At 42.2% G+C, this 17,709-nt stretch overlaps 1 protein-coding gene across 6 annotated transcripts in view; it reads left to right on the top strand.

Moving 5' to 3' along the window:
• Positions 1-17,709, top strand: part of tenm1 (teneurin transmembrane protein 1) — a 2,244,326-nt gene that overhangs the window by 1,963,989 nt on the left and 262,628 nt on the right. For all 6 annotated transcript variants that reach the window (XM_073058035.1, XM_073058034.1, XM_073058032.1 and 3 more), the window contains 2 exons: positions 10,673-10,774; positions 13,968-14,162. In XM_073058035.1, the coding sequence (XP_072914136.1) occupies positions 10,673-10,774; positions 13,968-14,162 (297 nt within the window). The remainder of the gene's footprint in view (positions 1-10,672; positions 10,775-13,967; positions 14,163-17,709) is intronic.

Below are 17,709 nucleotides of genomic sequence, written 5' to 3'. Positions count from 1 at the left end.
CGGCCTCCTCGTCCCAAGTAATGTCCTTGCCTTTACCTGACATCAGGGTGTACAAAGGGCGCATGATACGGGCTGCTGAGGGGAGGAAACGGTGGTAGAAGTTCACCATACCAATGAACTCCTGCAGACCTTTGACCATGTTGGGCCGGGCAAAGTGGCAGATCACATCTACTTTGGCGGGCAGAGGTGTTGCCCCGTCTTTGGTAATCCTGTGGCCCAGGAAGTCAATGGTATCGAGACCGAACTGGCATTTGGCCGGGTTGATCGTGAGGCCGAAATCACTCAGGCGGGAGTAGAGCTGGTGGAGGTGGGACACATGCTCCTGGTGACTACTGCTGGCTATAAGGATGTCGTCCAAATAGATGAACACAAAGTCCAGGTCGCGTCCCACCGCATCCATTAGCCGCTGGAACGTCTGTGCGGCATTCTTTAGGCCGAACGGCATTCGGAGGAACTCGAACAGGCTGAACAGGGTGATGAGTGCTGTTTTGGGGATGTCTTCAGGGTGCACCGGGATCTGATGGTATCCCCGGACGAGGTCTACTTTGGAAAATATTCTTGCCCCGTGCAGGTTTGCTGCAAAGTCCTGTATGTGCAGCACGGGGTAGTGGTCTGGAGTTGTAGCCTCATTCAGTCTGCGGTAGTCGCCGCATGGTCTCCAGCCCCCGGCTGCTGTGGGCACCGTGTGCAGGGGGAAGGCCCATGGGCTGTCGGACCTCCGTACGATCCCCAATTCCTCCATCCTCTTGAACTCCTCCTTCACCAGGCGGAGCTTTTCCGGGGGGAGCCTTCGTGCGCAGGCATGGAGGGGTGGTCCCTAGGTCAGAATGTGGTGCTGTACCCCGTGTCTGGGCATGGCTGCCATGAACTGCGGTGCCAGAATCGATGGGAAGTCCGCCAGGATTCTGGTGAATTTGTTGTCCGACAGTGTGATGGAGTCCAAGTGTGGGGCCGGCAACTTGGCTTCACCCAGGGAGAACGTCTGGAAAGTCTCAGCATGTACCAGTCTTTTCCCTTGCTAGTCGACCAGCAGGCTGTGAGCTCGCAAGAAGTCTGCCCCTAGGAGTGGTTGGGCCACGGTGACCAGTGTGAAGTCCCACGTGAACCGGCTGGCGCCGAACTGCAGCTGCACTGTGCGGGTGCCTTAGGTCCATATCGTGCTGCCGTTTGCGGCCCTCAGGGTGGGTCCTGGCTTCCCGTTGCGGGTGTCGTACCCCGTCAGGGGCAAGATGCTGATTTCCGCTCCGGTGTCGACCAAGAAATGGCGTCCCGACTGTTTGTCCCAGACGTACAAGAGGCTGTCCTGGTGGCCAGCCGCCATAGTCATTAGCGGCTGCTGGCCTGGCCCTGGCCTTGCAGGGTGGGCGACAACGGTGGTCTTCTGTGCCCCACCGCTGGTGGTAGAAACACCACTGTTCACTGTCCTCCTCACTCCTGCCTCTGTGTTGTGTGCGCCCCCCTGCTGGGCCTGGTCTGGTCTGCTGTTGGGCGCGTGGCCTGGTAATCTGACTGACGGACGCCACGCTCTCCCTCTTGGCTTTCCACAGCACGTCTGCCCGGGCCGCCACCTTCCGGGGATCACTGAAATCTGCGTCAGCCAGCAGCAGATGTATGTCCTCAGGCAGCTGCTCTAGGAACGTTTGCTCGAACATGAGGCAGGGCTTGTGTCCGTCAGCCAGGGCCAGCATCTCGTTCATCAATGCTGACGGCAGTCTGCCTCCCAAACCGTCCAGGTGAAGCAGGCGGGCACCCCACTCACACCGTGAGAGGCCAAAGGTCCCAATGAGCAGTGCTTTGAATGCTTCATATTTGCCTTCTTCCGGGGGCTACTGTATGAAATCCGCAACCTGGGTGGCCGTCTCCTGGTCAAGGGCGCTCACCACGTGACAGTAACACGTGGAATCAGAGGATATCTGCCGAATCTGGAACTGGGCTTCTGCTTGGCTAAACCACACACGTGGTCGCAGCATCCAGAAAGTCGGCAGTTTTAGCAAAACTGCGTGAACAGATGAAGAGTCGGTCATCTTTGGTCCAAATCCCATTTGGACCGTCAGGGTCACCAATGTAGTGATGTGCTACATACAGAGCTAGAGACGACACGCAGTCGGTAAGTCGTTCGGAGACTAGTTTATTCAAACTTCGCAGCGCTGGCATTTAATCCCTAGCGCCCGCCCTATCTGGGCGGAAATGACGTCAAAGGTGCATTACCAAAGTCTCTCCCCGCGCGCTGGCTATTTGTGAGCCGGTTCGCCTGCGCAGAAAGTGGGTCACCACACTAGTCTCTTACTTTCTTTTTCTTTCCAAATTCTAATGGTGCCAACAAATTGATTTCTAGATTGACTGCCTGGCTCTCAAATATCTCCATGCCATTGCCTCTAACTAATTTGGTTACATTTTCCAGTCATTCATTGATGTTTAAAGAGGTCTAATGACTTAAGCATTTCTTTTATTCTTACATCCTGCCATCAGATGACCACTTTTTCTCACACCACGACTTGCTTTCCAAGTTCCCACTTTAGATCCATTGTTCCATTTGATCATTTGTTTGCTCTAAGCTCCTTAGAGTCGTGCACATCAGCTGCACTGTTGCTTTAATTGCATTACACTTTTCCATTTTTGATGCCCAAAATTTTTCTACCCTCAAACTCAAATATTTAAGACATGTTCCTTCATATGGTGAGTACCAGTGGGGTTTAAATGGTCCTTTCATAAAAAGAAGTTAAATCTTAGCTTATTTTCCATTGACTTTTGCCATTCAAATAGTGGGATGATTAAGCCTGAAGCAACAATTTTCTGATTCAGAATACAAATAACTGAGCAAGATGCAACCTTAGTGCTGGTTTTTATGAGTTACCCAGTCAGCATGTATATAAGGAATTTAAGAAAGTAACGCCTCTGAACTATTCTCTGAAGACCATGGATAGAAGTCAATTTCTTGATACCTACAGTCAGCATAGCTGTGTTGCTTGTCCATACCATCTAAAATCTACCATTCTTAGTACTGGTCTAAAATTAATTTTCCAGTATCTGTATTAAAGCTACAGCTAAAGGGATCAACTCTTTGTCAGTCTCTTTGGCACTGCTTTTTTAATATAAGTGCTTTGAAAAAGGATCAGTTGGTCAGTTATTCAACATTAATGCGTTGTTTTGCTAATCAACCTAATAATTATTTGCAATAGCATATAGATTTCCTTCCTGATTAACAAAGCCTCAAACAACCTTTGGTGATGAATTTTACCTGCGATAAATATTTGACATAACCTCAATCATTGGAAAGAATGGTTGATATTATTGAATTTTCAGTTTAATAATCAAGGTCTAAAAAAACAAACAAAATAAAATACGTTTTCAATTGTTAACTGCATTCATACTGATATAATTCCCCATAGTATTTTGCAAAGTCATATTTCAGGTTGGGTTTGTTGATCAGTTATAGCAGACTCCTCATAATATTGTATTTGACTTATGAATCTCGAGAAGCTCAAAATTGATTTAATCTTCCATTTGGAATGTATGGTCTGTCTTCAGTAGTGCAGTCTAATCATTTTAGTAATATGCTGTCTTCAGCTAGATCAGTGTCACTTTAGGCAAAGTATCTTATCCTCATGAATAATTCTTGATGCAATTTCACCATCAGAGGGGTCTCCCAATGCAGAGGCGTAGTTGGAAATTAGAAAAATAATGTCAGTTACCCTTTTAAAAGTCTTAGCCCATCTAACATTCATTCACCCCACCCGCAGGACATATTGTCCACAAAATTCATGGCAGTATACACCACCCAAAAAGGGTATCTCCACTATCAAGGATAAAAAGAGACAGCACTTGCACAGGCAGATTTCTACCTCCAGGTTCCTCCATAGTTAGTCCTTATGAAGGGTCTCAGCCTGAAATATCGACTGCTTACTCTTTTCCAGGCTCCTGTATCTCCTCCCTGATGTCAGTAATAAGAGGAAGGGAGGTTCCAAAATGTGAGGATCGGTAGTGATGGATGCTATTTTCTTGGGGCAATGCCTTTTGAAGGTGTCTTCAATGGTAGGGAGACTTGTGCCCATGACAGAGCTGATTGAGACTGCAACCATCTGAAGCCTGTTAAGATCCAATGCAATGGCATCTCCATACCAGATGGTGATGCAGCCAGTCAAAATGCTCTCTATTGTATATCTATAAAATTTTCTAGAGTCTTTGGTAACATACCAGATCTCCTCAAGCTCTAATTCAGAATAGCCTTTGGCCTGTCTTCTTAAGGATTGCATCACTGGGGTGGGGCCAGGATAGATTATCTGAGATTATGGTGTCCTAGAACTTGAAACTGTTCACCCCTCACCCTTTCCACCACTGACCCCTGACACACCAATGGGGATTGGTGTGTGTTCTCCCAACTTCTCCTTATTGAAATCCACAGTCAATCCCTTGGTCTAGCTGAATTAGAGTGCAAGGTTGTAGCTGTGACGCCTCCTAACTAGCCTATCTATTTTGCTCCTGTATGCCTCCTCATCACCATCTGAGATTCTGCCAATAACAACAGTGTCACTGGCAAATCTATAGATAGTGTTTTTTAGCTGTGCCTAGTCACACAGTCATGAACGTAGCCATGGGCTAAATATGCATCCTTGAGGTGTGTCTGTGTTGATTGTCGGTGAAGAGAAGATGTTATCACCAATCTGTGGTCTGAGGTCTTCCAAAGAGGAAGTTAAGAATCCAATTGCAGAATGATCCCAAGTTTTAGAACTTCTTGTTCACTTTCTTCTACTTCTCAACCTTTCTGTGGCTTGTGATACACCGTGCCCTTCAATTCCTCTCTCAGATTATCCAACTGCATAAAACTACCCTCACCTGGTTGCATTCTGATCTATCACTGCATCCAAAGTCAGGAAGAAAGCAATCAGCGTAACCAGAGACACCACACACCTTGGCCACTCCCTGTTTGACCCGCTTCCGTCCAGCAAAAGGTTCACAACACTAAAAACCAGAACAAATAGACTGAGGAACAGCTTCTACCCCAGAGCTGTGGCCTCCATCACACCACTCCCACAGAACAATGACTGAAAACTGTGAGCACACGCAAGGACTCAAATACTTGCACTAATGGTACTCTGTGCATTACTGTGACATTCTGGTGCTGCTGCAAATTATTTTCTGCTACTTATCTACTTAATACTATTTTTCTAGTATTGTCTTGTTTTTATCTACCGCTTTGTCTGATTGCCTGAGAGGAAGCCAAACAGAGTTTCCTTGTACCTATGTATAATGAAAATAAAGATCATTCATTCAAAAATAGGTCTGCCATCCCCCCACAGGCATCTCATTGTTCTTCAAGGATCTGTTTCTTGGCTCCCTCCAATTTTTCATACACCTACTGGCTCTTTGTAATAATATTGCCCCTCTCAGTCACTGCCACAGTTCACCTATTGATGAAATCTATGTTGTGCTTCTGTTACCTCCAGGCATTTTCATTCCAAAGCTTGTTAAACTGGTTTCCTAAATCCTACCTTCTATAACATTGTATTTTTCCAAAAAAAATTGCTGCCTGTATCTTTGCTCCAAATCTAGCTCTGATGCTATCCCTCTGCTTGCTCATTAATCTCCCTTAATTCAAATAAAAATCTCACACTTGATTTTAAATCCCTTCCTATACAGCCCTATGTCTGGGTTCTCCTTCCATCCTTCAGTACACTGAGAAATGTTCTCTAATTTCTGTCTCTTGAACATGTTGACTTTAATTATTTCACATTTGACAATTATGCTTTGAGATACTGCAGCCCTGAGCTCTGGAATTCCCTCTCTAGTTCTCGCTCCCTTTATCACTGATTCCTTTTTTTAAGTTGCCCCTCAAAGCTTCCTCCATTTATTGCTTAATACCCTATTTTAATCATCTTCCCATGGACTTCCTTGGGACATTTTACTGCATTAATGATGCTATAGAAACACACATCGTGTTTTTATTGCTGTTCTGGACCCTAAAAAAGAGTTAGATTGCACAATCAACTCATAATAGGTTTACCAAGGCTTTTAGCAATGGGCTAACTCACAACAATCTCCTCCACTTCTCACATTTGCACTGAACACTTGCTTTTCTTAGATGAATATAACATCCATCATTATCCTCAAGAATCATTTGGCTTGCAAGCATATTTCTCTTCTATTTTATTCTGTCTTTCTGGACCAATATTTGAAAACTTTTTTTTAAAATTGTGCCCTTTCTTAATTGAAGCAACATACTTAGCCCCTTCATTGAATTAATAATCCTTAATTTTTCCATCATGCTACAATTTCTAGTAGGATCGCTTGTACAAATTCATTTAACAAAACCTACCTGCAACATTTGTGAGCCAGCATAAAATTTGCTGCAACTATAGCTTGGTTGAAGGAGTTATCCTGTACTAAATGACTTTAGCTACATACATGTCCAAAGGCACTATAGAGTTACTGTTCAGAATTATTATAAGGTTTTATTTAATATCTTCAGTAAGATGTTGTGCAAGTATTCATTTATTTAATGATTGTATGAAGATTAACCTCAAATTGTTTAGCTATGAATGGACCAAAGACTACAGAAAGTCTTGGAATTTAAAACTCCTCACTATTATTATTTTATTTGTTCAATGGATACCTCATGTTTAAGGTTAGCTTAATTTGGAAGCCTGTAAAAAAATACAAATGATTAATATTGACGAATAGCTGAATGACCTATACCTCTACCCAACTAACATCAAGGCATCAACTGCAACACGCGAAGTCCTAACACACTCAGCCACTGCTACACTATCATCAAGAATGCCTACCATTCCATCCTTCGACTAGATTTCAGGGCATCTGATTATCTAGCTGTCCTCCTCCTACTAAAGAGCAGGACACCTGAGAAAAGGACACCAAAGAGGTGGTCACAGGAGTAAGAGGAGTGGCTATGGGACTGCTTTGAATTGTTGGCCTGGGCTATGTTTAAGGACTCACTCTTCAGAGGACGTGAAAGAATACACCACAGTCGTCACAGACCTTATAAAGACATTCATCACCACAAAATCATTCAGAATCTTCCTACTCAGAAGCCCTAGATGAACCAAAAGATTGGTAATCTGCTGAGAACTGGTGTTCAGGACTAGCGATCCAGGGAAGTAAAAGAGATCTCGATTTGTTATTCAGGAAGTCATCTCACATGCAAATTGTCAATTTTGGACTAAACTTGAATCATAAAGGGATGCTTTACAACTGTGGAAGGTTTTGAATATCATCCCCTCCTACAAAGCAAAACCTAGCCACATAAATGACAGCAAGTTTCCACTCGCAGATGAACTCAATGCTTTTTATGCTCACTTTGACCGTCAAAACATGGAGGCACCTTCACAAATCTCTGCATCTCCTTATGTCCCTGTGATTTCAGTCTCTGAGCCCTATATGAGAGCATCCTTCAGGAGGGTGAATCCACGGAAAGCTTCTGGTCTGTTTTGCATAAATGGCCGAGTATTGGAGACCTGCACTAATCAACTGGCTGGAGTGTTTATGGACATCTCCAACCTCTCACTTTGATACTCTGAAGTAACCACCTGTTTATATCAAGCTTCAGTCACATCGTTGCCTGTGAAAAACGTGATAACCTGCCTCAATAGCTATCATCCAGTAGCACTTACATCCAATAGCATGAAATGCTTCACGAAGCTGGTCATAAAGCATATAAGAAGTGAATCCACTCCAATTTGCATCACAACAGTTCAACAATGGATGCTGTTCAGCTCTGGAAAACCCGGACAATGAATGAAGATGCATACTGTACATCAGGATGCTCTTCATTCACTACAGTGCAGTATTCAATACTCTATCCCCCTCAAAATTTATCAATAAGCTAAAAGCTGTGGACCTCAATACCTCCCTGTGCAATTGGATCCTTGATTTCCTAACTGACAGACCTTAGTTAAAATGGATTGGCAACAACAGCATCTCCTGCACACTCATCATCAGCACAAGTACATCACAAGGCTGTGTGCTTAGACCCCTGCTTTGCTCTCTTTATACCTATAATTGTGAGGCTACTTATAGTTTAAATCCTTTGTTTAAGTTTGCTGACAACACCGCTGTTCTTGGCCGAATCAAAAGGTGGTGAAAAATCAGCATACAGGAGGGAGGTTGAGGTCCATGAGTCAGTCCACATTAGGGGATCAGACATGGAGATGCTTTAAATTCCTTGCTGCTGACACATCAGAGGATCTGCCTGACATGAGGCTGCTGAACAAGATAAAATCCTGCAGTGTTACAGGAAATATACTGGCATGGACAGAGGAATGGCTGACGGGCAGGAGGCAGCAAGTGGGAATAATGGGGCCCTTTCCTGGCAGTCATTAGTGGTGTTCCACAGGGGTCAATATTGGGACCGCTACTTGTCACATTGTCTGTCAATGATTTAAATAGTGGAATTGATGGCTTTATGGCAAAATTTGCAGATGACATGACAAAAAGTGGAGGGTAGGTAGTGCTGAGGAAGCAATGTGATTTAAAAAGGACTTAGGCAAATTGGAAGAATGCACAAAAAGGTGGCAAATGAAATACAATGTAGGGAAATGTACGGTAATGCATTTTGGTAAAAGGAACAATACTGTATTGCAGACTATTAGCTAGATGGAGAGAAAATTCAAACATCAGAGATGCAAAGTGACTTGGGAGTCCTTGTGCAAGACTCGCAGAAGATTAATTCACAGGTTGTGGTAAAGAAGGCAAATGCAATGTTGGCATTTATTTCAAGCAGAATCAAATATAAAAAGAAGGAGATAATGTTGACGCTTGATAAGACACCAGTCAGGCTGCACTTGGAGTATTGTGAACAGCTTTGGGCCCCTTATCTCAGAAAGGATGTATTGTCATTGAAAAGAATCCAGAGGAGGTTCACGAAGATGATTCTGGAATTGAAGGAGTTAACATATGAGGAGTGTTTGGCAGCTTTGGACCTGTACATACTGGAATTTAGAAGAAAACGTGGGGATCTCATTGAAACTTACCGAAAGTTGAAAGAACTAGATAAGGTGGATGTGGAGAGGATGTTTCCTCTAGTGGGGGTATCTAGGACTAGAGAGCACAGCCTCAAAATTGAGGGGTGACCTTTTAAAACAGAAGTAAGGAGGAATTTTTTTTAGCCAAAGAGTGATGAGTCTGTGGAATGCTCTGTCACAGACTGCGGTGGAGGCCATGTCTAGGTATATTCAAAGTGGAAATTGATAGATTCCTGATTGGTCAGAGCATCAAGGGACATGGTGAGAGGGCAGGTGTATGGTGTTGGATGCGATCCGGGATCAGCCATGATGAAATGGCGGAGTGGACTCAATGGGCTGAATGGCCTAATTTTGCTCCTACATCTTATGGTTTTATGGTCCTGGGACAAGGATGTCAGCGCTGTCATAAAGAAGGCACAAAAGTGTCTCTACTTTCTTAGAGGTTTGTGTAAATCTGGTATGTCAACAAACTTTGACAAACTTCATTCAATGCATAGTGGAGAGTGTAGTAACTGATTGCATCAGGGCCTGGTATCAATACACCAATGCTCAGAAATTGAAAAAACCTACAGGAAGTGTGGATACAACGCAGTCCATCATAGGCAAAGACCTTCCCACCACTGAGTACATTTACATGAAGCACTGCCACAAGGGAGCAGCACCCATCTCTCCTCACTGAGCAAGCAATACAGAAGCTATTGGTCCCACACCACCAGGTTCAAGAACAGTTATTACACTACAACCATCAGGCTTCTGAACTGGAGTGGATTACTTCATTCACCAAACCTCTGAAATGATTCTACAACCTACACTCTCACTTTCAAGGACTCTTTACAATTCATGTTCTCATTATTATTTTTCTTGTTTGCACAGCTTATCTTCCTCTGCACATTGGCTGTTTGCCAATCTTTGTTTATGTAAGTTTTTTTCATAAACTTTATTGCATTCCCTTATGTTTCTGTAAATGCCTGCAAAAAATAATCTCAAGGTGGTATTGTGTTGACATACTGTATGATAGTATAATAGTAGCTTTGATAATAAATTCCTTTTGATCTTTGAACCTAAATTGCTTCGACCTTACTCTACAGATCATTAGAATCTCTCTCAAGATGCCCTAGGTCTTCATTAACAACTGGATCTATACCCCCTGTTTTATGCTGTTTTGGAATTGCAAATATTTTATTGCACTGCTGCACCAATCCATTCTCTTTTTAATTACTTTTACTGCCTTGATTCTACAAAGAAATGAAGAATAAGAAAGAACAAAAAAAGACTGAAAAATGATTAGAAAGTAGATTTTCTTTGGGGGAAATAAAATTGGTGCAACACCAGAAGTGGAAATATTGCATTCAAAGTATAATCTATGAATAGCCCTTGACTGAAGTGTCTAGAGGAAAAATCTTTATGAAGATTCATGTTGTTCAGTCTAGTCTTGATGAATGCATATCATAAGTCAGGTGCATACCACAGTTAGACAGTGCATGCAAGATCTCAACCTGAAGCTTTGAGAATTCCTTGTCTCTGCAGATGCTGCTTGACTTGTTGAGTTCATTCAGTAGTTCCTTTTTATACACACCAGAGTGGGGTAAACATAATTTTGGCTGATTAGGCACTTTTTATTCCTCCTTTCTAATGGAAAATGGAAGTGGATTTGTACCCTCAGGTAACCATGGAACATTTATTTTCATTGCTTTTAGAATCAATGGACGAATGTACCACCAATTGTAATGGGAATGGAGAATGCATCTCTGGCCGCTGTCAATGTTTTCCAGGATTTGTTGGGCCTGACTGTGCAAGAGGTAAAACCAATTGTGACAAGCTCAGAGCAAACGTGAATGTATTGTACTATACAGTTGTTATTCATCAAACCGCACAGCAACAAGAACAAATTGAAGAGACAGCAGGGAATAATCTGCCAGGGCAGTGAGAGTCGGCAATAAAAGTTACTTTGCCAGCATTGCTGCCATCCCAGAAAAGTTATACTGAGGCAACAGTTCTTAAATTGGCTGCATTCATATACAAATTATCAAGGGGTTCTGAACATGGTGAATCATACTACAAGGAGCCAAAAGTATAAACTAGTACAAATGAAACTGATTCCTACTCATACCCAAAAACAAGACCAACGATCCCTTCAAATCATTCATCTGTTGGGACAGAGTGATTAATTTTTGACAGAGGTTTGGAAATCCCTACATAAAAGGCTAATTAAGCATCTGAAATGGACAATTCGTTAAATCAGGTGCCAGTCTGCTTATTATATTCTTTCACTCAGCTCAAAGCTGGTTGTAAAGGAATACATATGTTAAAGGAAGATATCCCCAACAGCCTGAGTTGTGGTTCCTGTATTGACTCGTGCAGATCAGATTATGTTTAATACAAAGTAAACAAGTATCTCAGGAGAAAGAATAGGAAAGAAAATCTACAGAACTATAATCTTATGTCAAAAGGAAAATTGTTTTAAGCAAGTTTAAGTTTAACAGGGAAGTTAGTGCAAAAGGTAGTAGGAGATTTAAACATCTTCTCTATGAAAGGAACTGTGTTCCCTCTCACTGTGAAGGTTACTAGCACCAATTTTCTTCACCAGTGGCTTTTCTATTCTCCTTGTTCTGTTTGTTGAGCATAACCTAAAGAGATTGCTAGCCTGCTGGAGTGAGATAATTGTCACTCTGTGCAGGTTTGGTCTGTGGACTTCATAAACTGAAGATGTACCAGGAGTATTTAGCAGCTTCTATAGTATCCTCTTAATACTCACTTCAATACGTTGCATTAACAATCCTTCTGTTAAAGATCACACCCTTTGGTTACTTAAACTGTGCAAGATTATGTGTCATTAATTGTACTTACCTTCCATATTTTTAACTCCAATGCGATCCATATTGAATGTGATGATCTTTTGAACATATTTAGCATGAATGATGAAATGGACATTTCACATATGCTGCTCCTCCTTGCATCTCAGTACATGAAGATCATTTTCAATGAAGGGAGCAATTGTGCCAAATTCACTTGAGTCCTTGGTTTGAATTGAGATATCTTTGGAAGTTATTAGTTTCTGTGATTGGGGTGACAAAGGTATTTTTTCATGGGAGCTTACTTATGTCCATGTTGCAGTCCTCACTTCCTTGAGTTAATTACAGTCATTCTCCCAAGTTTTGCTACATTCAAGGCGGGGTCATTAAATATATGTAGATATTAAGGGAGCTGAAGAATATGGGCTCAGTCACAAGACTGCACTTATGAACTGAAAATAGTTAAATTTTATATATATCAGAAAAAATAGGATATGAAGATATGGGCAAATGTCATTGAGGTAGTAAACCTGCTGTGGTTTTGTCGAATGTGGCACAGGGCAAAGAGGCCAAGTGAGCTAATTCTATTTCTTCTGATCTTATGTTTGGCAATGTGTTCAGCTTTCCTCATTCATAATGCAGTATGAACAAATGGTGTAAAATGATTAAAACAAGACTCCTGAGTCACTTACTTCACACAGTGAGAAGCTAAGCCACACAGCTGAAGCATGATCTCGGGTCTAGCTGTTATTTGATCTCATTCGGAGTTTTACCATTGGTCTCAAGAAGTCAGTGCCTTATTGATGAAGGAGAGTTTCTCGGATTAGGTTGCTGAATGGTGGCCTTTTCTTCTGAACTGGCAAAGAATCATGTCCTTCAGCAAAGAGGAAAAAGTATTTAAAAATTAAATAAGCAAATATTCACACTTACACTCAAATTCAAAATTTTCAAATAACAGGGCTGTTGTAATACTTCAGCAAGTCGCTCTGGCATGTACTCTTATAAATGTACCGAATATTGAAAGGCCTAGGCAGAATGGAGACAGGCAGGATGTTTCCAATAAGACCAGAAGACATCGGAGCAGAATTAGGCCATTGAGTCTGCTCTACCATTTGATCGTGGGTGATCAGTTTGCCTCTCAACCCCATTTTTCTGCCCTCTCCCTTTAACCTTTCATGCCCTGACTTATCAAGAATCTATCAACCTTTCCCTTAAATACACTCAATGACCTGGCCTCCACAGCTGCCTGTGACAACAAATTCCACAGATTTGCCACCTAAAAAAATCCCTCCTCATCTCTGTTCAAAATGGTCTTCCCTCTATTCTGAGGTTGTACCCTCTGGGCCTAGACTCCTCCACTATAGGAAACATCCTCTCCACATCCACTCTATCTATGCCTTTCAACATTCAGTAGATTTCAAAGAGATCCCACCTCAGTCCTTTAAGTTCCAGTGGGTAAAGACCCAGAGCCATCAAATGCTCCTCATATGATAAGCCTTTCAGTCCCGGAATCATTTTAGTGAACCTCCTTTGAACCCTCTCCAATGTCAGCACATCCTTTCTTAGATAAAGGGCCCAAATACTGTTCCCAATACGTCAAGTGAGGAATTTGTAGAATGGCCAGAAGATGGCTTTTTAGAGTAGCTTGTAGTTGACCCCACTATGGGAAAGGTAAATCTGGACCATGTGCTGTGTAATGAACCAGATTTGTCTAGGGAGCTTACAGTAAGGAACCCTTAGGAGGCAGTGCTCATAATATGATAGAATTCATCCTGCAGTTTGAGAAGGAAAAGCTAAGATGATGATACAGCTGGTCAGGTGCTCCTGTAAAATTGGTGAGGCTGATGGTGGGAGGGCAGTGGGAGCCTCGCATCTAATGCATCAAACGTTGTGGGGGGAAAGTAGGAGAAAGGTGTTGAAAGGAAAATAAATTAGCCATGATTGAGTGCAGAGCAGACTCAATGGGCCAACCAGCCTAATTCTACTCCAAAGTTTTATGGCTTTATATTCTAACCTTCTAAACAGAACACAAAAGAAACCGTGTCCATTCATGGTTATCTCCTACTGCAATGTTATATTTACCTGATTAACGCAATTTGCAATTCTATTAACATTCAAGCTACTGATGACATCATAAAGCATAGAGAATGAGTTTTAAAGGTGGTAGTAGGTGTAGGTTTAATATTTTTCTCTTTTGCAGACTCCTGCCCTGTCCTGTGTAGTGCGAATGGTCAGTATGAGAAAGGTCACTGCTTATGCCACAATGAATGGAAGGGGCCAGAATGTGATGTGCCAGGCGATCAGTGCATTGATCCAAGCTGTCATGGTCATGGCACATGTGTCGCAGGGATATGCATCTGTATTCCCGGCTATCGTGGAGAAAGTTGTGAAGAAGGTGAGCCAACCTGGAACAAAATATTTTTGGCTGGAAGATTGTTCACAAGTCTTAGAAGAGCTTTTGGAAGTTAACTCAAGTTAAATAATTCTGCTTACTTTTCTCGGTGCCCATTGCAAAATTAATTCCCACATTTTTTAACAGGGTTTTAATACCCCTTGGCAATTTTTCCAGAATAAATCCCTCCTCATATGATATTAGTACGATGCATCTATGGAGATTTCTGACCTCTCTGCTTCAAAAAATGACAATTCCAATTGCTCAGAACAACCATGTTTTATTGATCTTGTATTCACTGAGACCACGGTGATTTGAAGACACGGCATTCAGACGGCGTTCTTTGTCATCACTGATACCTATGACAGCCTAAGACTAGCATTCAATGTGCCACAGCTACTTTCCCCATAGAGGACCAGATGAAAGTACATAAAACAATAAGACACAGATGAAGAATTAGGGCATTCGGCCCATCAGGTTCACCATTTCATCATGGCTGATCCATTCCCCTCATTCTCTTGCCTTCTCCCTGTAACTTGTCACGCCTTGACTTATCAAGAAAATGTCAGCCTCCACCCAAATACATCTAACTACCTGGCTCCCACAGCTGCCTGTGGCAATAAATTCCACAGATTTACCGCATTCTTGCTGGAAAAAAAAATTACTCCTTATCTCCATTCTAAATTCTCTATTCTGAGGTTGTTCCCTCTGCTCTTAGGCTTCCCCACAACAGGAAACATCCTCTAACGAGGCCTTTCAGCATTTAATACGTTTCAATGAGACACCCCCTCATCCTTCTAAGTTCCAGCGAGTACATGCCCAGAGCCATATAACCATATAACAATTACAGCACGGAAACAGGCCACCTCCGCCCTTCTAGTCCATGCCGAATGCTTACTCTCACCTAATCCCACTGACATGCACTCAGCCCATAACCCTCCATTCCCTTCCTATCCAATTTTGCTTTAAATGACAATACCGAACTTGCCTCTACCACTTCTACTGGAAGCTTGTTCCACACAGCTACCACTCTCTGAGTAAACAATTTCCCCCTCATGTTACCCTTAAACTTCTGCCCCCTAAGTCTCAACTCATGTCCTCTTATTTGAATCTCCCCTACTCTCAATGGAAAAAGCCTATCCACGTCAACTCCATCTATCCCCCTCATAATTTTAAATACCTCTATCAGGTCCCCCTTCAACCTTCTACACTCCAAAGAATAAAGACCTAACTTGTTCAATCTTTCCCTGTAACTTAGGTGCTGAAACCCAGGTAACATTCTAGTAAATCTTCTCTGTACTCTCTCTATTTTGTTGATATCTTTCCTATAATTCGGTGAACAGAACTGTACACAATACTCCAAATTCGGCCTTACCAATGCCTTGTACAATTTTAACATTACAGACAGACAGACAGACAGACATACTTTATTGATCCCGAGGGAAATTGGGTTTTGTTACAGTCGCACCACCAGGAACGAGACATCCCAACTCCTATACTGAATGCTCTGATTTATAAAGGCCAACATACCAAAAGCTTTCTTCACCACCCTATCCACATGAGATTCCACCTTCAGGCAACTATGCACCATTATTCCTAGATCACTCTGTTCTACTGCATTCTTCAATGCCCTACCATTTACCATGTATGCCCTATTTGGATTATTCCTACCAAAACGTAGCACCTCACACTTATCAGCATTAAACTCCATCTGCCATCGCTCAACCCACTCTTCTAACTAGCCTAAATCTCTCTGCCAACTTTGAAAACCTACTTCATTATCCACAATGCCACCTACCTTAGTATCATCTGCATACTTACTAATCCAATTTACCACCTCATCATCCAGATCATTAATGTATATGACAAACAACATTGGACCCAGTACAGATCCTTGAGGCACACCACTAGTCACCGGCCTCCAACCTGAAAACAGTTATCCACCACTACTCTCTGGCATCTCCCTGTTGAATCCATTTTACTACTTCAATATTAATACCTAACGATTGAACCTTCCTAACTAACCTTCTATGCGGACCCTTGTCAAAGGCCTTACTGAAGTCCATATAGACAACATTCACTGCTTTACGCTCATCAACTTTCCTCGTAACCTCTTCAAAAACTTCAATAAGATTTGTCAAACATGACCTTCCATGCACAAATACATGTTTTCTGTTCCTAATCAGACCCTGTCTATCCAGATAATTATATATACCATCTCTAAGAATACTTTCCATTAATTTACCCACCACTGACGTCAAACTGACAGGCCTATAATTGCTAGGTTTCCTCTTAGAACCCTTTTTAAACAATGGAACCACATGAGCAATACGCCACGTTTCTAATGATATTTGAAATATTTCTGTCAGAGCCCCTGCTATTTCTACACTGACTTCCCTCAAGGTCCTTAGGAATATCCTGTCAGGACCCGGAGATTTATCCACTTTTATATTCCTTAAAAGCGCCAGTACTTCCTCCTCTTTAATCGTCATAGTTTCCATAACTTCCCTACTTGTTTCCCTTACCTTACACAATTCAATATCCTTCTGATAACCCTTTCATTCCTGGACTCATTCTTGTGAACCTCCTCTGAACCCTCTCCAATGTCAGCACATCCTTTCTTAGCTAAGAACCCCAAAATTGTTCACAATTCTCCAAGTAAGGCCTCACCAGGGCCTTGTAAAGCCTCAGCATTACGTCCTTATTTTTATATTCTGGTCCTCTTGAAACGAATGATAATTTGCATTTCATTCCTCAGCACCATTTTAACCTATAAATTGACCTTTAAGGAATCCCAAAACCTTTTGCACCTCAGATTTTTGAATTTTCTCCCCGTATGGAAAACAGCTACACTTTTATTCCCTCTACCAAAATGCATGACCGTATACTTCCTAACACTGTATTTCATCTGCCACTTCTTTGCACATTTCCTAATCTGCCTAAGTCCTTCTGCAGCTTCTCTGCCTTCTCAACACTATCTGCCCCTCCAACTATCTTCATATTTTCTGCAAACTTGACCAAGAAGCCATGAATTCCATCATCCAAATCATTGACATAAAGCACAAAGAGACATTGTCTCAATACAGATCACTGTAGAAAACCATTAGTCACTGGCAGCCAATCAGAAAAGGCTCCTTTATTCCCACTCTTTGTATTCTGCCTATCAGCCAATGCTCTATCCATTCTACTATCTTTCATGTAATACCATGGGCACTTAACTGGCTAAGCAGCCTCAAGTGTGGCACCTTGTCAAAGGCCGTCTGAAAATCTAAGTACACAACATCTATTGATTCTTCTTTGTCTATCTTACTTGTTATTTCCTCAAAGAATTTCAACAGGTTGGTCAAGCAAGATTTTCTCTTAAGGAAATGATACGGACTTTGGCCTATTCTTTCATGTGCCTCCAAGTACCCTGAAATCTCATCCTTAACAATCGTCTCCAACATCTTCCCAACCACTGAAGTTAGGATAACTGGCCTACAGTATAATTTCCTTCTCCCCTCCTCCCTTCTTGAAGAATGGAGTGAGATTTGCAATTTTCAAGTCCTCC

This window comes from Hemitrygon akajei, chromosome 10, assembly GCF_048418815.1.
Source record: "Hemitrygon akajei chromosome 10, sHemAka1.3, whole genome shotgun sequence".
Classification (NCBI taxonomy): Eukaryota; Metazoa; Chordata; class Chondrichthyes; order Myliobatiformes; family Dasyatidae; genus Hemitrygon; species Hemitrygon akajei.
Note: the sequence above shows the minus strand (reverse complement) of the source record. Positions and strands in the feature narration are given on the sequence as shown.